The sequence below is a fragment of the Mixophyes fleayi genome, chromosome 2 (genome assembly GCF_038048845.1).
Source record: "Mixophyes fleayi isolate aMixFle1 chromosome 2, aMixFle1.hap1, whole genome shotgun sequence".
Taxonomy (NCBI): domain Eukaryota; kingdom Metazoa; phylum Chordata; class Amphibia; order Anura; family Limnodynastidae; genus Mixophyes; species Mixophyes fleayi.
Genome location: NC_134403.1, coordinates 277,707,930 through 277,731,945, shown reverse-complemented (window position 1 = coordinate 277,731,945; position 24,016 = coordinate 277,707,930). Strand labels below are relative to the sequence as shown.

At 38.0% G+C, this 24,016-nt stretch overlaps 1 protein-coding gene across 1 annotated transcript in view; it reads right to left on the bottom strand.

Moving 5' to 3' along the window:
- WNT2B (Wnt family member 2B) overlaps positions 1-20,578 on the bottom strand; it is a 57,125-nt gene extending 36,547 nt beyond the window's left edge. The window contains exon 1 of the mRNA XM_075196253.1: positions 19,633-20,578. Coding sequence (XP_075052354.1) covers positions 19,633-19,817 — 185 coding nt within the window. The 5' untranslated portion in view covers positions 19,818-20,578. The remainder of the gene's footprint in view (positions 1-19,632) is intronic.
- Between the last annotated feature and the right edge of the window lie 3,438 nt (positions 20,579-24,016).

Genomic DNA, 24,016 nt, shown 5'->3' with positions numbered 1-24,016 from the left:
AGATCCATAAGGCATACAGTGGAACACACAATGTGAACATGCATATTTGGAAAAGTCCTTAAATATAAAAGTCTGCACCCCACTTCCATCTAATAATAGCTATGCAGTATATCCTTTGCTATAATATATCCTTATAATTACAATTACTGATTTATTTCTATGTCCAAAATGCTTCAGGCATATAACAGAACCTGAGCACTTGTTTTGCATTATACTTTTGACAAGGTTTCTTTAGGAGTCAATGTATTAAAGAGGTTTCGACCTTCAGATATTTTGCTAAACCCACTGCTTTTGCTTTCTGGCTTGTTCTGTGTTTTCACCAAGTCATTTATACCATCAAGGCAAAATTATTTACTTTTCTTGCCCTTGTATATATCACATAACTGATGTGTGGATACAGTGCCTGATGTATAAAGTATAGCTGATTTGTGTTGCATCCAAGGGTAAAAAAAAAACAATTGTGCTTGAATGACATAAGGTCTTTGTGAAACACAGAAGAAATACCCAAAAATATAAATCACATGTTTGCAGGAGGCATATACAGAACAATAAGTATAGGCATACTTGCCTACTTTTCTTGATCTCTCCTCCAGGAGCCCCCATACGGGAGATCCAAGTGGCAAGTTCAGTGGGGTGTGGTGCCACGATCTGCGGCATTGCACAGGGTAGGGCTTCGCCATGATGACACGATTCGTTACAAATTGCTCCATCTCTAGTTAAGTGGGTGAAATGGGCCATCATTTAAATGTTTTATTGTATGGTCATAATACTGTAATACCTAGTACATGGGTCAGTAATAAAGTCTTGGATGAGTAATTTTGGGAAAAGCTGTATTGGAAAATATTACTACACTGGCAAGTATGCAAGCATGGTTAATTCATACAGCTTTTGTTAAAGGCTAACAATGCAATATGACAAGTACTAGCAAAAATATTTTCTATATCTGTAGTCGCAATCTCTTTTTGTACTGACCCTTGCAAAAATGAATTAAATAACCCTAACACCATTTGTCAAACACTGTAAATTTAAATCCTGCAGCCTAAAAATATTTACACATACCATTGTTGTCTTCTTTTTATGCTTAGGATGGCAGATCGTTATTTATCTTTGTATGGCTCAACAAAGTGTAACAGTAAAAATAAAATCATTGTTAATTCTACCCTCTACGCTGGCAATGCTGTAGGGAAGAATCCTCTCATGCACCCTTGCGATGATCTTGGCAGTAACACTGTTGCCTCTGACATGATAGACTCCATCTGCAGGGTGTTTTTTTCATTTCCTTCTGCTGTGATATAAATATTATCTATTCCAAGCCGGCTTTGCTATAAAACACGTTCCTGGAAACCCATTTACATTTAAACCCAACTCCTAAGATCTTCTAAAGTTTATTTTGCATGCCTCTTCAAGTGATAGTAAAAAAAATATTAATGCTTACATTATCACTGATCTTTGAAGCACAATAAATGATAAGTAATCATACAGTATATGATCTCTGCTGTATGTGAAATATGTGCGAGTGATATGATTCTTCTGATTATGAGGCCTATTTATGATAGGGAGAAAAGCCGTTTCTCTGGCGACAATGGGAGTTTATGCTGATTTTGGGCTGCTCTCTATTTACCCCTAGGCCATTGAAGATTGTGGCTAGAGATAACTTTTACCAGGGGTCTTTGGCGTAGGCTTCCCCATGCAAAGCATTGTTTGCTGTGCATGTGTGAGTCGAGTTCTCTTAGCTATGCCACCCAGTATCATCAGAGAGCTGATCATCACTCAGTTGCAACAGCAAAATTTTATTGTTATATTGTGGCAAGAGATGGCTTTCTATCGCTGCAATATCCGTCATCATTTCACCAGGTAATGATAAACATCATCATCATTTATTTATATAGCGCCACTAATTCCGCAGCGATATACAGAGAACTCACTCACATAAGTACCTGCCCCAATAGGGCTTAGAGTCTAAATTCCCTAACACACACAGACAGACTATGGTCAATTTGATAGCCACCAATTAACCTACTAGTATGGTTTTGGATTGTGGGAGGAAACTCGGAGTGCCCGGAGGAAACTTACGCAAACACAGTTAGAATATACAGACTCCACACAGATAAGGCCATGGTTGGGAATCAAACTCATGACCCCAGTTCTGTGAGGCAGAAGTGCTAACCACTAAGCCACCGTGCTGTACAATAATGTCTGCATTCAACAGTGAAACATGGTGGAGGTCCTTTGCAAATTTGGGGCTGCATTTCAGCAAATGGAGTTGGGGATTTGGTCACGATTAATGGTGTCCTCAATGCTGAGAAATACAGGCAGGTACTTATCCATCATGCAGTACCATCAGGGAGGCATCTGATTGGCTCCAAATTTATTCCGCAGCTGGATACTGACCCCAAACATTCAGCCAATGTCATTAAGAACTATCTTCATCATAAAGAAGAACAATGGATCCTGGAAGTGATGATATGGCCCCCACAGAGCTCCGATCTCAACATCATTGAGTCTGTCTGGGATTATATGAAGAGACAGAAGGAATTGAGCAAGCCTACATCCACAGAAGATCTGTGGTTAGTTCTCCAAGATGTTTGGAACAACCTCCCTGCTGAGTTCCTTCAAAAACTGTGTGCAAGTTTACCTAGAAGAATTGATGCTATTTTGAAGGCAAAAGATGGACACATGACATATTGATTTGAGTTAGATTTCTCTTCTGTTCATTTACTTTGCATTTTGTTAATTGATAAAAGTAAACTATTAACACTTCTATTTTTGAAAGCATTCTTACTTTGTAGCATTTTTTCCACACCTGCCTAAAAGTTTTCAACAGTATTGTATATAGCAATGAATATTTGATTGAATTAACAATCAATTTTCTGTCAATTACAAGAATTGTTTATAAAGGGTACTGTACCTTTCTATTGGATAACTACAGTCACAGATTTTGCATGCTTTTGGGCTACATAGAACAGTGTTCCAGGCAAGGTTTGCAAAAAGTATCATTGTATCATTTTCTACTCTTTTCCATTACAATTGGTACCCTGAATATAATCTACTGTCTATACTGTACTTGTCTATTTAATTGAACTATGGGGATTATTTACTAAATTAACACTTATCGCAGCGATGTGTAATTTGTTTTAGCCATGATATTAATCGTTCTGGTTCAACGGTGAAACCTATCCAGAGCGTTGAGGGTTACTCTGTACTACTTGCTTGAGCTTGTGGCACATACTTGAAACTGGAGGCTTGGTGGGAGCTTCTTGTTCCACTGTTATAATAAAAATATCATAGATATATTGTAAAACACTATGGAATTTGCTGGTGCTATATAAATAAATTATGACTGATGATATAATATATAAATTATATTTATTATTCCCTCCTACAGAAAATAATATTTAATTAATTTAAAAGCCCCATTAATTTTAAAAAAGACTGAAACTCAAAATCATTATTTCTTTTTTGTTCTAACACCATCCTGAGATACTGGATAAATAGATTCCTCCAAAGCAAAGGACAAAGCACCAGTGGAGTTATCGCTTGAGATAGCAATGTGATCACCTGCAATAACTCCTTAAACGGAAAGGCTGAAGTGCATAAAAGCCAAATTGACAGTGAAAATCTATGATAAATCTGCCCCTATTTGCCATGTCACCTAAGGTCTGGTGTAAATATGGCTGCAATATTGGTGAAGCGAGAGGACAAATACCCTGATAACGCATAGTATATGGCCCCAAACAAGACAGAAATCGATTGGATTTTTATCAGCCAAGTTGAAGGTGACTGCTATCAGCCCATGTGTGGCCGACAGCAGTAACAGGACCCTTTAAAGCCAAAACACTTCCATCTTGTCCAATTCATCCACCAACACATGTGGCCACATTGGACACAGATCCAGATGCATTATAATAGTTGATCAGCAGGAAACACGGCTAGGATTGGAATCCAACGTGTCAGACGATGGTGACTGCATGGATAAAAGAATGAGGATTTTAAAACTGTCCCTTTGAACACATGCTCAGGAACCCACAAAAAGCAAAAAAGGAGTTTAAGGTGAAACCACAAAGTATTCAAATTGGTCTCTTGTCATATGGATGCACACAGTCTGCTGGACATCAGAACTGTAGCCAAGTACAGAATATTTCAGGAATGGGACTAAATGGGTTGAATTTCTGCCCTACAGGGATATTTAACACCTTTCAATTTGAAGATGACATGTTTGCCAGAGCTTAAAAATTGAGATTTTTGTTTGTTTTCTTTTTAATCAGACCGTGAAGTATTTCTGCATGAGAAGCTACAATAGGAATAAGATCAGATGGGGAGTATCTTCTGTGAATTCCTAGAGGAACAACAAGTGCAAATGAAGTATAAAAGCTGGACAACATTTGACAATAAAAAGTTAATCCAAGTTTAATCCCATCAGTAGAGGGGTCAGAATAGATAATAAAAATGGATGGTGAACAAGTTGGGTAATTATGTACATGGAATTTTATTGGGAGCCTTACCATCAATTAAAGGACCAGTAAACCTGAAATTCTAGTTGCATTATACAAAAGTATGATGGATAACACTTATGACACCTATTCAGGTACCATTTGCCCTGAAAATTCTGAGTTGTTGGTTGGAGAGCAGATGAAAGAAAGCTCCTGCTCTGTGTCATCAGCCATTTTCTGCAAAAGACTGCTAAAAAGGGATAAATCCAGGGCGCTACTATGATAATACAGACAGGAAGTCTACTGTGTGTAGGAAATCTATGTCACCCCACAATCACAATCACAACCTTACCTACAGTGATCAGCCACAAGACTAAAACCACAGACAAGTGAAGTGAATACCATTGTTTACCTTGTTACAATTGCACCTGTCAAGGGTTGAGATATATTAGACAGCAAATGAACAGACAGTTCTTGAAGTTGATGTGTTGGAAGCAGGAACAATGAGAAGCATAAAGATCTGAATGCCTTTGACAAGGGCCAAATTGTGATGGCTAGACGACTGGGTGAGATCATCTCCAAAGTGGCAGGCCTTGTAGGGTGTTAATGGTATATAGTAACAGTGGTTAGTAACTACCAAAATTGGTCCAAGGAAGGACAATCTGTGAACTGGCCACAGAGTCTAAGGCACCTGAAGCTCATTGATACACATGGGCAGTGAAGGCTACTGTAGCACAAATTGTTGAAAAAGTTAATCTATGATAGAAAGGTGTCAGAACACATAGTATTGTTTTACATCATGTGGTCAGCCGGGTACGGGTGTGATGTTACCTGGCGAAGAGATGGCACCAGGATGCACTATGGGAAGAAGGCAAGCCAATGGAGGCAGTGTGATGCTATGGGCAATGTTCTGCAAGCAAAACTTGAGTCGTAGAATTCATGTGCATGTTACTTTGACACATACCACCTACCTAAACAATGTTGCAGACCAAGTACACCCCTTCATAGTAACAGTATTCACTAATGGCAATGGACTCTTTCAGCAAGATAACACGCCCCTTCTACTTTGCAAAAATTGTTCAGGAATGGTAATAATAAAAATGGAAATGATAAGTTATTAATGTGAATAGACAGCCCATCTTGATATTATATAGCCGCAATGCTAATGATTTAAGTACTATTGTCAGGATCTGCCCTAGGTTGCACTGCAGCATATTTCTTAGGGATGCTGTTTGCCTCCTGCATCTCCTCTTTGCTAAAAGCTGTGTTGCCATTATGTGAACCTAGCCTTCAGTACCCCTCTACCACCACAGGTGCAGCTGTTGGACCATTGTACTTTCCACCTCACTAGCAGGAGTTACCTCATTCCCTAATCAGCACCCACACATGTTTCACTGCATTTATAAGACTGCCTCTTCCAGTAATTTCTGCAATTCATTGTTGTCTTGATTGCTACTGCTGATCCTCCTGAGTATCCTGTGTCCTGTTCCAGTCTGCTCCCTGCTTGTTCCTCGGCTTCACTGTTTATCTTCTGACCCAGACCCAGGCTTTGTTTTCGACTACACTTCAGTCCATTCCCTGGTACTTTCATGGCTCTCCTGGCATTGACTTTTTGGCATGTTTGACCCTCCGCTATTCTGACACCTACAGATTAATCCAGTACTTCGTGCCTCCTGGCAAAACCTTAAGCCCCGTCTACAGTGGTGCATTCGGTACCTCATGTCTCCTGAGTAAACCATGTATTCTGTCATCTGTGGTTTATTCAGTACCTAGTGCCTCATGCCTCCTGAGTAAACCAGGTATCCGGTCATCTGTGATTTATCCAGTGCCTCATGCCTCCTGAGTCTACCAGGTATCCTGACACAGTGGTACATCCAGTGTCTTCAGTCTTTTCTGCTTCTCCAGCCTCTGTGCTAGGTCTGGTTTCCAGACACTCTGTATTGCCTCTGCAAACTGTTTTACTGTTTGTGACTTTCTGAGCTATTCAAGCTATATTGTCATTCATGCTGTTTGTATCTGCTGCCTTGAACTGTGTTGCTGTTCATCATTTACTCCACCAGTATCTGCTTGTGAAACTCTGCCTAATAAAGACACTTTACTTTTACATTATCATTCTCTCTGGAGTTCATGCTAGGAATCCTGACAACTATCAGCTGGAGGGGTCAGTACGCAAAGAGCCAATCAGAAGCAGCTAGATAGAGATGCTGATATTCAACATCATCATGTGTACCATTGTACCAATCCTCCAGTACCCACAACAGATAAGCCTGGTATAAGAGCATGAGTCAGAGGTTACCAGGCAAAGGTTTGTCTTACCTAATTTGACACACTACAGAATGTGAGCATTGGAAGGAAGAATTATCCAACTGCTCATTTCAAAGAATGTGGACATCTCACTGCAATAGCCTGCTAGAAAAGATGAGATAAACAGCTGAGTACCCTGTTTGGAAAACCCCCACTGCTATGCAGAGACTGTATTAGAAGCTGTTCCCCTTCCACATGCAAGTCACAGCAGGCCAGCAGCATGCATTGCAGAGCATCTAGCAAACAGAAATGCATTAATGTACACAGTACAATGATAGGCAAGAGACTTCTTTACCTTTACCCTTTTTTTTCATTGTGGCCAACCAGAACTACTGACACTTGTGTGCGACAACCGTGCAGGGACATCTGCACAGAGAAGCAGTGACTACTACTGCATGATAGAACAATAATACAGCATGCACAGCCAATAGCTTTGTGATGAAGGGGTATTTACAATGTAACTAGTATACCTGCTTAAATGTAGGAATCAACATTGTATATAATTGCTGTGTCTAAATTACAGCATGCATAGTACCTTGTGCCCTACTACATATTGCCGAACATTCCAGTCCTTGGCAGTGGGACAGGGGGCATTGGCACATCATAATGGGGTCATGGCCACGACCCCAGAGGGCTGCCTAGCTCTATAAAGCACTAGTCTGCCCATTAGAAATATATCTTACCCTCTGCAAAGCACCTGTGAACGGAAGGTACCTCACACTCAGTGGCGCACGCAGGGCGGGTTTCTGAGTCTCTAGAAACCCCCCCCCTGCGCTAACTAAGTGGCCACTATAGCTGCACTGTCCTATACAGCAGCTGCGCATGCGCAGCAGCTCTCTCTCTGGGTTTTTTTTTTTTTTTGGGGTCGGCGCCCCCCCCCCGACAATCCTCCGTGCGCCGCTGACACTGTTCCCACACATGGGATAAACAGTCCCACAAAGTACTGGGACAAACGTTCCCACACACTGGATTAAACAGTCCCGAACAGTCGCGGGACAAAAAGTCACAAACAGTCCTGATTTTGGCGGCACATTCCAGCCAAACTAGGATAAACATAGTTTTATCCAGTTTTTTTTTTTATTGTCTTTGGTTGTAATATGCAGTTGTATGACTGAAGGAGCACAGTTGAATAATATTTACACTACACTAAACATTGTACTTAATTTATTGCAATATCTGATGCTTATAACTGGAGATGCTAAAATTTGATTTAAAGGGGTTCTCAAACCAGTTTGTTTACATGGCTTTAAAGTTCTAAACTTTCTGACAAATTGTCAAACTTTTGATAACTAAAATATTGGAAATAATTTCAAGCAAGTTGAACAGGTCTGACCTTTTTCAAGCTAGTTTGAACATGTTCCAAGTACAATTGTAAACATGTTTTAATGGTTTTCCATGTGAACTTCTTACTCGAACACAGTAATGTTCACTGTTCCAATTAAATGTTAAAAATACTATAAAATGTAGATATTTAACTATGAACTTTAACCGGTCCAAAAAGCACAATGCACTGTGAAGTTCAAGACCCTCAAACTGGTTTGGAAAATTCAAAGCTCTCTACCCTTAACTACAAACTGAACTTTTTTGCACCTAAATCTCCTTGTTCATCTTTCCAATTTTCTTTGTCTGAGTCTACTTAGTCATTAGTAGGAAGGGAATTCGGGCAATAGATTGACAGTTTTGTAAATTTTCCCTCTAAAAATTAAACAGTAATGTAAAAGCACATTCCAAAGAAATATAATTTGATGTTTTATATTCTTATATAGATGTATATTAAAGTAAATAATTAAATATCTTTTTCAGCACTAATATCATTTGTTTAGTCTTTAAGCAGCCATAAAGAATATAGGATTACATTATATTGCGTTAATGAGATAAGAATAATTAATTGTTCCTTTCAGGGCCCTCTTAAGAACATCTTAGGCCCCCCGGCACAGCAGTGCATCGGGGCCCCTATATATACAAAAAAAAATGATTATATACATATGGGCCCTGCAGCCCAGGGGGGCCCGTCGGAGGCAGCAAAAAAAAACAAAACCCTGAAAAAAAAGAAGAAAATACTTACCTTGCAGTCAGCTGGCAATCCGGCTCCCTCCATGGTCTCCTCCTCCGTCGCGCTCCGCAGTGGATGTCGGGCGGGCGTGATGACGTCACGCCCAACATGCACTGCGAGCGCGACGGCGGAGGAGACCTGGGAGGGAGCCGGATCGCCAGCTGACTGCAAGGTAAGTATTTTCTTCTTTTTTTTTAGGTTTTTTTTTTTTGCTGCCTCCGACGGACCCCCCTGGGCTGCAGGGCCCCCGGGCACCTGCCCATTGTGCCCAATGGGAAAGACGGCCCTGGTTCCTTTAAGTGTTTGCCTAGAATATTGTTCTGGAATTAGCAAATAAATCTGTATACACAGTTTTAGTATCACAGCATTAATACATTCAAAGTTATTATAATATACTTAAAAAACACATTACATAGAATCCAATTTCTCAGGTGTGCTCTGGCTTCAAATTCCAAATGTGTGTTTAATACATTTAAATCTCTTCTCAACCCTCCCCCACTTACCCCTCTGACCACTTTCACTTCCCACTTCAAGGATAAGACTGACAAGATCCAATTAAAAATGACAATCTTTTCCCTGATCAACCACCTGCTCAATTCCCTTCCTTCACTTTCTGGTACTTTCTTCTAATTCAGTCCCACAAATATCTCTATGATCTTCTCCCACTTTGCCACTTGTCCACCCGTCCCTATCCCTTCACAAATCAGTCCACTGCTGTCTCTTGGGCTTCCCTAATTTATCTAACATCTTTAATCTCTGGTATCTTTACAGGATTTTTCAAACATGCTTACTCCTACTCTGAAAAAAATTATTCTGACCCAAATTAACTCTCATCCCATCATTTCCACCTCTCAACTTCCATGTCCCCCAAGCTTCTTGATGTGCTTGCTCATGCTCATTTCACATGCTTTATTTCCTTAATCTATTGACCCCTCTTAGTCAGGCCTTTGTTGCCAAAACTCCACAGAGGCTGCGCTAAGGCGGCCAACGCTAAACATAAAGACCCCACTTGCTGTCTAGGTGATTCTTGACACAGAACTGTCCTCTGCTCTCTATATCCAATCTGTCTCCAAGTTCTGTTATAGGAATCTGAAACATCTCCAGCACATGCACGTTTCACACTGTGCAAGTCACTCCAAAATCTTTAATTCATGCACTAATAATCGCTCACATAGACTACTGCAAACACCTTTTTACTGGCGTTCACCCCTGCAATCTATTTTGAATGTAGTAGCAACTTGGCTAATATGTCGGCATTCTTCTTATCTGTGGTACATCTGCATTTTTTCTCATGTTAAATAAAAAGTCTAATTGGTTTCACACCACTAATTTTAGATGTAATAATAACTGCTGGGCTCTTCTTCTAGAGAATATTAAGTAGCCACATTACATTAGACCAGTAACGCCCAATGTCTGACTACTTTTAGATATGTTTTGAGATTGGTTAATGTGAAATGGAGGACAAGGGGCGGATCTAGAAAAAATGTCTACCCCGGGCGATTTAGGGGGGGGCAATTTAGGCCCCACCCCCTTTCTGCCATCTAAGGCTGCCGGCGGCTGCACACTATGTGCAGGTCCGTTCGGCAGTGACAATGTGCTGCCTGGCTGCTGTGATTGTGTTTAAAACACAATCAGAGCCGCCGGGCAGCACATTGTCACTGCCGAGCGGACCTGCACATAGTGTGCAGTCGCCGGCAGCAAGCCCCTGCTAGGGGGGGCAATTGCCCCGATCGCCCCCCCTGGATCTGCCACTGTGGAGGACGCAGACATTAGTACATACTCGCCACCTTTTAACAAGGGACAAGTGCAGATGGGGAGGAACAAGATTTGCATCACCACAGTCCCGCCCCAGCACAATGATATGATTCGTCATTGTGCAGTGAGTGATGGGGTCATTATGTTGCAATTAGCATTGAATCGCAACATCAAGGCCCCATCAGAACTTCAGAAGAAAGTGAATGCTGATGGCTTACTCTGCTGAGAACACTGCCTGGAATTCAGGTCTCCGGTACATTCCGGAAGAGTAGGCAAGTGTGGTTTTGTATGGTAAAAGAATCTGTGAATAATACATTTGATGAACAAGTGACTCTTCCTACGGTCACAAAGAGGAGCACTCCTAAACATTTTAATGAGGGAAGACTTCCAGGGGCAGTGTGGAGAAAGGCCGGCTTCATTTTTAAATATAATTAGTTGTATTATATGCACGGTGCCCGAAATTACACAGAAAAACCTTTTTCATCCCGTGCCTTCCCAATGAAAGAGTGAGTGTCTGTGTCAAGATTTTTTAAAGGTAAGATATCTGGAAGTTCTGACAGAAATATGTTGTGGACATTGTCAAATGCATGCTTTTCCAAATTGGTCTTCAATAAAAATACATTAAAAAAAAATCCAAAACATCCTCCCCTCAGTTGCACTATACACTGTTTTCCTACTACTTTGTAGTTAGTGATGACAGCATCCAGGCTTCAATTTTAGGTCTTGACATAAATCAGACCTACAATTTAGAGTATATTTCCTACAGTTCACAAATGGTTTCCTGGGTCACATGATATATGTCCTGGGTCACATGATATATTCCTGGAGGCCTCCAATTCATAGCCTTACTCTGAAATGTGGAGACTTGAGGGATGGAGAGACTGTAAGGGAGGGTGATGTTTTAGAAAGAAATTGACCTTTTTTAATTAAAGATATGTTAGGAAATGATCCATTTAAAGATTGTTTACAATATATTACAGTTAATTTTCACAATACTTTCCCTTTAATTTTCATATTAGTTACGACGTTGCTATTATCTCTTGAAGTATTTATTCAGAAGAATAGATAGAGGCAGAATAGTTTGGTTGAACAAATAAACAAACTTTTGTTTCTGTGACAGGTTCATAAAACATGCATCTTCATTTGTACATTTTGAAGGAATTTAACCATTATAATACTTTAGTCTTAAAAGGAGTTGACTTTTTAAGCAATGTGCTAGAAGATTTAGGCATGAGACACCATAAGACAAGAAGTAGTGTGAAAGAGACATCCTGGAGCAGAGCGTGGGAGGAGAGACGTTTGACAGAATCAGAAGTTGACGTATGGCACAATTAAAAAGGAAACTGAAGTATATGAAAAATGAGGATGTATACATGAACTGGAAGTCTTGTTTGCCTGATAAATTCCTCCCAGTGACTCATTATCTAATGATAGTTTCCCCATTTGAATTCCAAAACAGAATTTTCTACATATCATTCGCTATTGAGTCACTGAAGATTCTTCAAGTTACTAAATTGTCTGTTTTGACTTTAAAAGGACACTGGAGGAAAAACAAAACTTTATTTAAAATGTTATTAATTGATGTGACTGTCAGTCCTTGCATGCTGAGGCCACCGGCCTAGAATATATACAGATAGATCTACTGTATGTAAAGCAAGTGTCAAATTAGTATAACAAGTTTCAATTGTTCATGGAAGCCTTGAAAGGGCCCAGTATAAGCTATAAACATATGTTCATAGTCCAAATCCACAATCTATAGAGATTTTCATGGAAGTTGTGGAAGCACAAATAGCTACAACCAGCTTCCTGTTTGTCATGTAACAAAATATGAATTGTACAAGCTTTACAAGAAATCAAGATATGTGCTAATACAATTTGGAAAACAAACAAACCGTATTTTAGTTAGCTATTTATCTAACTGTATTTTGTTGTCATGTTAGGATCATCAACACCATCATCATTTATTTATATAGCATCAACAAATTCCCTAGCACTTTACAATTGGTAACAAGCACAGTAATAAATGATGGGTAATACTGACAGACAGAAGAAGTAAGATGGACCAGCCTCTAAGTTTACAATCTATAGGACAATGGGAGCTGGATACATGAGGTTAAGTCTACATATTGTGTATGCATTCAACCAGATTGCAAAGGTAAAAAGTGCTTATTAGGCTATATGATCAAGACATACAGCAATGTTGGGATAAAATGCAATGTATATGTCTTGTACTGCATGCCTAATAAATAATTTAATTCCTATTGAATATTTTGACTTGTGCTATGTATGAATTAATCTCTCCCTTAGCAAACATCAGTATAAATAGAAATGTACCTCTTATGTATACTATAATCACACATTATAATCAGTAAAACGTGTGTAAAGCCTAAATAAAATGTGCAGTTGTTAACACAAATACACCTTTCTGAAGAAAGTAATCTGCAACACTATCACCTCCCTCTCTGACTTTTTACTGTTTGCTACGTTAATGTAGGGGGATGGGGGGCAAATTCAGAGTCAGACAGAAAATAAGTGTAGCTTGTTTATGTGCAGGTTGGTTGTTCAGAAATCTTATAATGTATAATGTATGTGATAGGTCCACTATGGACTGGTGCTACGCTAGACAAACCTAGGTGATGGCCTAGGGCGTCAGGGTTAGGGGTTACCTAAACCACTAAAAACACTGAATAATTACATAATGACGCTCCTGCCGCTCGTGGATCTGCTTTAAGTGGTCATGAATTGCTGCATGCAGCTATCCTCTTATATATTTACTTACTTTTGAAAATCTTTCTCAAAGAATCTCATAAAACCAAAAAGTTGCTTAAAAAGGAATGAAGTAGAATGAAATGACATCCATTTTTTACTTATTGTCTTTTCAATCAGAAGAATTTAATGGCTGATTTATCAATGAAAGAAAAGCCCTATTACTGGCAAAAATGGGAGTTTTCACAAGTGATAAAGATTCTTTATTTCGCCCTATACAACAAAGGTTTACCACCAGAGATAATACTGCTATTGCTGGTGATAACCTCTGCTAATGGTAAGATTTACAGCCTTTAGCCTTTGTATGAGAAATTCTATTACCCAATCCTAGGGTTTCAGTTCCCTGTACATGTAGTATCTGCACAGGCTGGCTTAAGGGAAGCAGTAAGTTAACCATCATTTTACTGGCTATCTGCATCTATGTAACTAACCAAGGATCCTGCTGAATTTACTCTCATATAGGGGCATATTTAACAACTAGCGATGGTGCACTATCGTGCACTTACCGTAATCCAAGGCCCTCTGTTTGTCCCTCATATTTAAGAAAGGTGCATCGCAGCAGATATCGTGGATATCTGCTGCTTTTCATTCTGCTTCGTTTTTGGGAGCAGTCACCATTCAATAGTATGGTGACTGCTCCCTCTCGCAATCTAACAAGTTCCGAAAAATAGTTTTTTCCGGAAACTTGTCATGTTAATGTATGACAGCTGAAGCTGGCGTACATTAACATAATTGAAAAATTTCAGTACTGTCAGCTCTGCTCTGCGTAATTGCAGTAAGAGGTGAAGTGAAGAGGATGAGGAGGAGATCCGGAAACAGCGCGTTCCGAAGAGGCGGGGTAAGTATGTTTTCTTTATCACAGAAACAGCAGTTTATCGGAACTGCTGTTTCTGTGCTGGGTTGTACATAAATATGAGAAATAGTTCAATCAATTATCAATGCAATAAGGATTGAAAACTATTTTTCACCTTATGTGAATATTGATAAATGTGCCCTATAGTATCTAGTAGAATAATCTTCAGCACTAGCTGTCTGCTTCCATGTCATTCCGTGAATGGGTGACATGTGTAGCAATGGGTGGGAAAGCAAATGTAGAAGGTTGAAAGCAGGGGCAGGCTGGACTGGGAGCAGGCGGCCATCTGCCCCCCCCCCCCCTCCCCCCGACCCCGGCCCGGCCCGGCCCATAGTGTGCAACCTTGGGCTGGGCCACCTGAATTTTTTTCCCTTTAAAGTAGGTTGCTGAGTCGGGGCTGGCAAATTTCAGGCCTCTGTTCTGAAATTTGCCAGCCCTCCCCAGGTTGAAGGTAAAGCACCATCTAGATCCCAAGTTGGTTTTACTCAGCCACTATTATGCAGCATTTTCCATAGCACTGCTCTTGGTTCTGAAGACTGGTAAAGGCTGTAGATGTAAGCCCAGCCCTAGATTACTGTAAATACTGCTAATGTCAGTATAAGACAAATCTTTGGAGCCATGTTATTGGAGATGGATAGGCTTTCATTTAGTGGCCACGTTGCCAAACATAGCAATGAATTTTAGCAGTTGTGTATGTCACAAAGAAAAAATTCTACATCAAGGTAATAGGTATAATTTGAAGGAACCTATTCCCATTAACTCTGTTTATAATGACACATCAAGGGCTAGATTTACTAAACTGCGGGTTTGAAAAAGTGGAGATGTTGCGTATAGCAACCAATCAGATTCTAGCTATCATTTATTTAGTAGATTCTACAAAATGACAGCTAGAATCTGATTGGTTGCTATAGGCAACACCTCCATTTTTTTCAAACCTGCAGTTTAGTAAATATACCCCCAAGAATTTAGATTATATGAAAATAATATTTCAAGTTAAGTTAATGCGTGATGATGACTAATAACCATGTCAATACTGGTCATACAACTTTTTAAGCATTTCAAGTGAAGGTGGTCTAATGGCAGAAACGAGGAACACATACAGGCTGGAATAAGAGGAGGCACGGAGAAGTATGCCCTGCATACATATGGTACGTATGTACATTACAATGGAGCTCATGAAGGCTGAAACAAGAAGTTTTTTGGTGTATTCCATATCCAAACGGCCATTGTGGTACTGGTCTCATTCAAAAAATAAATATCAAAACATTTTTTAATATGCATTTTAAATCCCTATATGTATTGTACATATATAAAATAAACATTTTTCTTAAAAAGCAGGGGCAACGCCAAATTTCATAGGGAAGATTTCCAATGTAAACGGTGTAATCGAGTGTTAGCTATCAAGATGCCAGGGAAGGATTTTAATGAATATTATCCTGCAATTATTTTTGTCAAATGTCAGATGACATTTATGGAATATTTAGAGCATAAATAATATACACACAAATATAGTATATATGTATAATTTCCTAGTATAGTCTACAAACTACATTGTTACATTTAAGACATGGTTAAAATACTTCAGATTTTTGTTTTCTAGGTATCTGCTAAATACTATTGTTTTGCTTTGGGGAAGAGGTTACAGACATTTCGATTCCCCCCACGTAAGTCATTGGAATAGACATATAGGATTAGCCAATGAATATGCTCAAAAGGAGGGTTACTTACTAACATATAAGGGCATTTATTAAAAACACAAGTGTTATTTTCTAACTGTACAAAGGTGCAAATCTGCAGGAAAACTATATGATCCACTAAGACAGTTTTTCCTTTTTCTAACTTGCACTAGATAGGCTGTTATTTTCTTGCTATGATTATAGTGTAGATTTCGAGCAATGTTAGTAAATAAACATCCTTGTGCTTTTAGCAAATGTCCTCATATGCTAGAGTGGGTCATTACTTTCTGGTATTTTATCACAATTTTGTATATAATAACGTTGGTTTAGTGTACGGCATCATTCCTAGATATCATGAAGAGTGCCTTTATACCAAGTAAATATATGCTGTATTAGACAGGTCCTCTATTTACCTGCAGTACTGTGACCTAACAAGTAGTCTAACAAGTCAAAGTAAACGATGACCGGAGTAAGACAGTTATGAAACACATCCAAAATATTTATATCATCTTCCCTCAATAAAGATTCCAAACACCTCAGCAAATACTATTATTTTCCTTATTCTGTATGGTTTATTATACCTTATTTGACATGTACATGAAATATCTTTCAGTTGAAGGTGTACAATTGTCACATGTCTGTTTAGGCACTATGTAACTAATTGCAACTAAAGAACACAGGGGCTTATTTACCATAGGGAGAAAAGCCTATTTTCTCCCTTTTTTGCCAGTCTGGGCTTTTCCTTACTATCATTAGGTTAGCGCTGCTAAAGCAAAGCATGGTACAGCCTGTTTAATATGGGCCGTGGAGGTAAAAGTACCACCGCATTCTTCTTATTGCTATCGGGTAGAAATGATCATAATAATGCTTTATTCATTTAAATGAATACAAATATTTATTTTTTACATTTTTTTATTTTGGAGAACCAAACTGTCTAACGAAGCGATAAGACTCCTCTTACCGCTGCCAGCCAGTATTTCCGGAGAGCTGAGTGTCACTCAGCAGCTGGGCAAACTTTTCTTGTTAAGTTGCGACATTACAAGACTTTCTTTTGCAGGCAATAAGAGGTGATAAAAAAAAATCTTAGTTATCGCTGATGCATATTAAACAGGAGCCATGTCACAATGTAGAATTCATTCTTCTAAATATGTTTACTATCCATCGTAGAACAATTTACTGTTCTCTATAATAATGTAATACCAGTGTTTGTCAAAAAATTGAAAGTTGGACGTACACTTCAAATTTAGTTTTAAAAGTAAAACTTTTGAAAAACGTAAAATATATCTCTGTATTTTATATAATAATTGTCATGAAGAGAGTTTAGTGACATCTCTTGTGCCCAACTGGTTATACTGTGTATCTATGGTTCTCTTTTGTGGGTTGAAAAGGACCAGTAACTTAACCCACTGTCAGTAAAAAAAAAGTTAATTTTGCATTGGAGATAGCAGGATACAGAAAGAAAATCAACAATATAAGCTGTTACAAATAAGAGATACTATATATATATATATATATATATATATATATATATATATATATATATATATATATAAACTTTTGGATTAGGATAAGCTACAATTATATAAAATATCCATGCATGTACACATTGTGGGGGTTTGCAAACTTATCTGATGACCATTAATACATGTTATTCTTAGCTGCATTTACACAATTGGGACTAAACATTAATGCTGTGGATTCTATAGCACAGGGCAGGCTAGGATTTGTATAAGCTCTTGGATAACACTCTCCAGCAGTAATTTGGTATTATATTTTATGACTGCTATGATTAAATATGTAGATTGTCCATTCATCTACCGTCCAATAAAAATAAAGAAACATTCACCTTATCTTCGAATAGGTTTGCAATATCTAAGATGTCACATTGGTTCACATAAACTTAAAGAGAAATAACCTTTACCAATTGATTTTAGCAACTTAATATAAAAAAACCCAGTCTGATGACTCATATATATCATATCTGATAAGAGATATTTATCTCTGTAAGCTAGCTAAACATCTTCCACAATCACCTAAGCCAATGATGTAACCATTGTGTGAAACAAGTAGTTTTTATTTTTAACTTTCCTGACTTTAATTTCCTATCTTTCGCTTCATGATCTGCTTGACTAGTGGCTCATAGAACGCAATAAGGATATCTGCATTTGTTAGTCTCTTAATGAAGCAACAGACATAAGTGTTTTATACTATTTGTGCATCAATCCTTTCCAGCTTGTTTATTGTTTACTTTATGTGGTTGAACATATTTTCATAAAATAAATAGACACCAACTATAAAGTCATTACATCTTAATAGATATTTCTTACCCCATTTGTTGAAACCAGTGGAGATACTAAAAGTCATATAATATCAAGGATGATTCTAAAACATGTAGATTGGACATTTCTACAGTTACAAATTTGAATACTACATGACACCTTTGTCATTCATTTTCTTAATTCTTCTGAACACAATTTATTTTAAATTGCTGACATACAGCTGCCTACAACTCACCAGTTCTGACTCACGTCATCTGCAAGTTTCAGTAAGGGATGGCTTTATGTTTACTTACATTGTAACTGCTTAGTTTGTAAATATTTTCTGATTTTCAGCAAGAAAAAAAAAATCACTCAGCTTGCCAACTTTTTTTTCTCCCCCCAAAACACTAACTAAATTAGTGGATTAAATAATAAGGCTACAACAAAATAAAATGCAACAGGAAGTACACTTCAGTATACTGTGAAAATCTAAATAATGAGGTCTTATGTCAACTATTTGTTTATGCTGCCTCTGCAGTGTAAATCATCTTATAAACATATAGCAGTCTTAAAATTGGTGGAAAAAAACCTACATTTATATTATATAATTGTTTCAGATGTGTATAATATATATATATATATATATATATATATATATATATATATATATATATATATATATATGAGTTGGTGCATGTGTAGTTAATATATGTATATTTTGTATCGATTTAAGTCACTTAAAGAAGTAAAATTGATTATAAAACATTATTATACATTAATAAAATATGTATTTTACAAATTATTTTTAATGCACCATGACTCTGCCAGCAATGGCCATGAAAACCAGCTATGTTCAGAATGTAGCATGAATATTTTAATGTCTGGACTTAAGGAATTTGCTAAGCCCTGCAGGGTCAATCTTATTGTCTAGCTTTTATCTTGCCCGCAGATCAGTGGGTTCAATATACAAATTGCAGTGTATCAGTTTAACTCCTTTACAACATGTCTTGAATACCTTATTACAAGTCACACGTTTTGAAGAATGCCAGTAGATCAGCTTTAAAACAAACAGCTGCCTTACCAAATATCTACGCCACATAATTGTTACAGCCAAAATATACTTGCAAAGCCTTCGCACTACAAAATATTCCCTTGTCCACAGTTATCTGCTAAAGTGAATGATAGAAAGCAGTGTTCAGCACACTCTAATGTTTGTACCTAGTGTAAGATTCATTTGATAATAAAAAGATGTGGTTAATTTCAAAACTTCAAAGGCTTTAGTGTCATGTGCAGGATTAGAGATGGATTGCAGGTATAGCGCTTGATACCAATCACAACAAATGTAAAAAAATATTTTTTTCCCCAGAAAACTTTAAAAAACACTTGACTGTAATCTTTTAAATCTCATCCCCTCAAGGTATTTGGAATAACAGCAACATGGAAGGAATTTCATTTTCTTGCATGCCTTTAACTGTTTAAATACATTTAAGTAAATGACAGGTACATGTGGCATAGAGGCAAAGGACGGACTACTTACCACCACGAGGATTCCACTCTTGGGGTCAGAATAAGAAGTATTAAAAGGTACGCAATATACATCCTGCAGTTTGTTTGGACATTGTCTGATGAAGCCAGTGTTCTTTGGCAATGCCTTAATCCAGGAGGCAAGGGCATTTTAGGGTGACTCCTTAAGGGTTCTCCAGAGTGAGATAGACCCAGCATAGCGATTTCTATATCTTCCAAAAGTGCTTTGCAGACAGGAGGAAGGGATACGTGGAAATCCAGTATATCTTGCAGGTAAGTGCTTTACTGCATGGAGTAATTTTTAATTTAGTACAAGCTCAAAAGAATAATGTTAGCAGCGAAAAAAAACCACTCCATCAATTTCCCCCAAAGTATTTATTCCTCATTACTCTAAAATAATTAATATTTGGTGAAAAAATATATATTGATGAAATTGTCCTTTCATTTGCTGTTAAAATGTGATTATAACCCTCCTTTGCCAGTTTTAGTATACAAAAATGCAATTCTGTATTAAGGCAATGCAATATGAATTTAATAAAGGTAGCTGTGGGAATTGGTGCTGCAAATATGTCACAGATAGTTCACAAGTAGCTGAAAAAAAGTAGATGTATAGTTTTGGATGCTGCAGAGATTCTCAGAGAAGAAAACTTGGCTGCTCTCTGTCTCTGGAGATGGAGAAGGGAAACCCAGAGGCTCTGGATGTTGCTGGTGAGATCTTTCTTGTGGAGGCTGTGATGAAGAGGACAGGCAGGGATGATCTGACTTGCTCCTTTGCCTCTGTCTCTGTGTCTCATTGGACAGGGAGAAGTTTGATGAATTCCTGGATTCACTTGAGAGGTAGCAGATCCCAGGGTTTGCTGAAACTCCCCCTTAGTGTGAAAGTGTCTCTGCATTGGGTGAGGATAGACTGAGCTACCTTTGCAAAGGGTTGCAGCAGCAGTATACCACCACCTGCTGCTGTGATACAGACACACAGATAGTAAGAGGAAGACACGTGCATTGAGTTATAGACAGTGCTCTGAGTTTAAGCTGACCCTGGCTGCATGGTCTTAGTGCTCTCAGATTCACATTAGTTCATTACTGCAACAAATGCTATTTCCTTAAAAAACAGCTTGTTCATTGAAAACAGATAAGCTAACCCCTTCATTAAACATTTGTTGTACAAGGCATAAGGAGTTCCTTTTATGTGATGGAGTAAATAATAATAATAATAATAATAATAATAATAATAATTCCTTTTAATTTAGTGTTCATTATTATCAAGAAGTATAATCATAGAAAGCTCTATGTATTTTAACAGATAAAGAGTATGCTGTTTGGTCCAAAGCACTTTACCAGAATCAATTAGAATAAGAGGCTGCATTGAATGTTATTTATTAACAATTTTAACCATCTTAAAAACATATACCTATTTCTAATATAACTTATGTTACAGTGCATTAATTAATTCGCCAAATGTATTATTCAATTCTCACGTTATGATAACGTATTATACTTTCATCACATGTCATTGCGATTGTAAAAAAATCTGTCAATCTTTGCTCTAAAAATGATGACACTTAGCATGTTATATTGGTACTGTTACGCTGCATAGTATTTTGTTTGTTACTACAGTACATGTGCGTTCACTTAAATTCTGAATATTTCCATTTTTTTACTAACAGATATGTCATTTTACCAAAATAAATGTAAGTTTAGTTTTACTGGAAGTCATTTGTAAACTGTTATGTGATTTGTAAATTGATGTTACTGTTGGCTGATAGTGAGATTTATTTATTCTCAGGGGTGCTTAGTATATAAGGAAATGTTCAGCAATGCATGTGTCTTGTATTTGTGCATTATGGATATGGTATAATCTTAAATGTCCATAAAGCAACAGAGCCCAAAAATACTTTAGAGGTCCAAGTCCTGTAGTTAAAATGTATGTATAAATATCCTATTAAGCTCATATTGTTATGGACTTTGATGCTTAGATATCAGCAACATAATATCATGTTAGAGCACATAAACCCATAGTCTTATATGAAGCAGATGTGGTTGGGCAGCACAGTGGCGTAGTGGTTAGCACTTCTGCCTTACAGCACTGGGGTCATGAGTTCAATTCCCAGCCATGGCCTTATCTGTGAGGAGTTTGTATGTTCTCCCCGTGTTTGTGTGGGTTTCCTCCGGGTGCTCCGGTTTCCTCCCACACTCCAAAAACATACTATTAGGTTAATTGGTTGCTAACAAATTGACCCTAGTCTGTGTCAGTGTGTCTTTCTGTGTGTGTGTTAGGGTATTTAGACTGTAAGCCCCAAAGCGGCAGGGACGGATGTGTGTGAGTTCTCTGTACAGCGCTGCGGAATTAATATAAAGCGCTATATAAATAAATGGTGATGATGATGATGGTTAACCTATGAATGTTTGGCTTCTTTCTGCATAAATATTGTATGTTATATTGCAGTTAGACTTGACTCCTGACCAGGGACTGGCTGGCAAATTTTAGCTTAGGAGGCGAGACTCGGCCAATTAGGAACATTTTAAGGTAAAAAAATAAATGTAGTCCAGTCACTCAGCCCAAGGTAGCTTACTATGGGACTGCCCGGGGAGAGGAGGGGGGGGGGGGGCAGATGCCCTCCTGACTCCCAGCCCAGACAGACCCTGCTCCTGATGCCTGAATACAAGGAAGCCAGTGACGACCAATGATAACCAACTCCTGTTACTGGACTAATTAAACTGTTTGGATTTGCTTAGAATAATGATAGTACAGGTATGGGAGTTATTATATGTAATACTTGGGATCTGCTTTCCAGAATTTTTCTCCCCCAGAATTTGGAGCACAATGTCTAACATGTACTAAATTACATTTAAACCTTTAATTAGTCGTTTCCCCACACCGCCACTGGTCTTCCCCCCCTTAATAAATGGCTTATTGAGCTACTCATAGGGGAATCAGTTTGTAATCATGGCTGTCTGTATGACACCAAGCAGCAACCATTGTTTACTTGATATTCTCTTCATTTTGGAACGCTCTGGATTACAGGTTTCCAGATAAGAGATCCCATAGCTGTATGTCTCTGAATGCCTTAGAGGAAAATAAGTCATGGAGCTGTATTAATAGGGTGACTGCTATGAAGATTATATAATATTTACAAAATAGATAAAAAAAAGTGTAGGATGTACTTATGCATATGGGCAGATCCTAGAATTTCCTGACTAGACTGAAGTTTATTTATTTCAGTGATGCCTCCAAAAAAAAAAGGATACATAAAGCCCTACATAAATAAGTGCAGCTCATGCTACTCTCATTTTCTCAGTTCACACAAAAATTACGAAGCCTTAGTAAATGTCTGTTGGCTCTCTGCATTAGGATGACCCACATTCTCCAGACAACAATTATACACAGGGGGGAAGACATGTCAGTATGTCTGGAACCTGTAAGTACTAGTGTTCAAATCATTGAGACAACTGCCAAAAATGATTGAAGCTGATGCCAAAGTATGAAAAGCATTAGTAATATCACCTTTCAATGAGCTACTCTATGCAAAGTGCTTTTGGTCCATTTATTTTATGTTTTGATGACAATGAATTAAATTGGTTTTTTGTGGATTTAATTATGTACTCTAATTACAAAAAAAACCCACTACACCAGTTAAAGTTATTACACCAAAAGACATACAAGTTAAACACAAACATAAACACACTCGGATGCATATAAAAATCCATTCACACATATATAAATACTTTATGTAAAAATTGACAAATTAAATAACTCTCCTCAGCAGATACATATCTTTCTGTATGGTGAATTTCAGAGTTGCTCCTAGATCCTAACTATATATAATAATTGTTAATTATCTTCAATGATTATTATTATCGTTTATTTATGAGGCGCCACAAAGTATCTGTAGCGCAGTACATAGAGCATGGGGAAAACAAAAACAGGACACAGCCTACAGGGCATGACATGACAATAACAAAGTGCAGTAAACTATCAACCCAGTAGAGCATAGGACAAAACAGGACAAGGCATACAGGGCAGTAGTAATAAAGTGCAGTAAGTAATCAATCCACTAGTACTACGGAGGCCTAAGTAGAGGGCTGGATATTAAGAAGCTAGAGAGTGGAAGGGGGAGAGAACTTAAGCAAGGAAGAGATTGGAGAGAGGAATAAAGTAAGCTTTACCTGTGCCCTAGAGTGAGGGCACAGCTAACAGGATTATTGATAATATGATATAGTATTATATACAATGATGTGAGGATACCACCCTTAGCTGGGATGGAAGTTACCCTCTGTGGGATTCAACTCACTCGGGTAGACCAGGATATATCAAAAATAAGACTTTATTACGACAGCACAACACCACAAGACGTTCACAAGTTACAGGGTAAATGGTAGCATGTATCCTCCAGCAATAT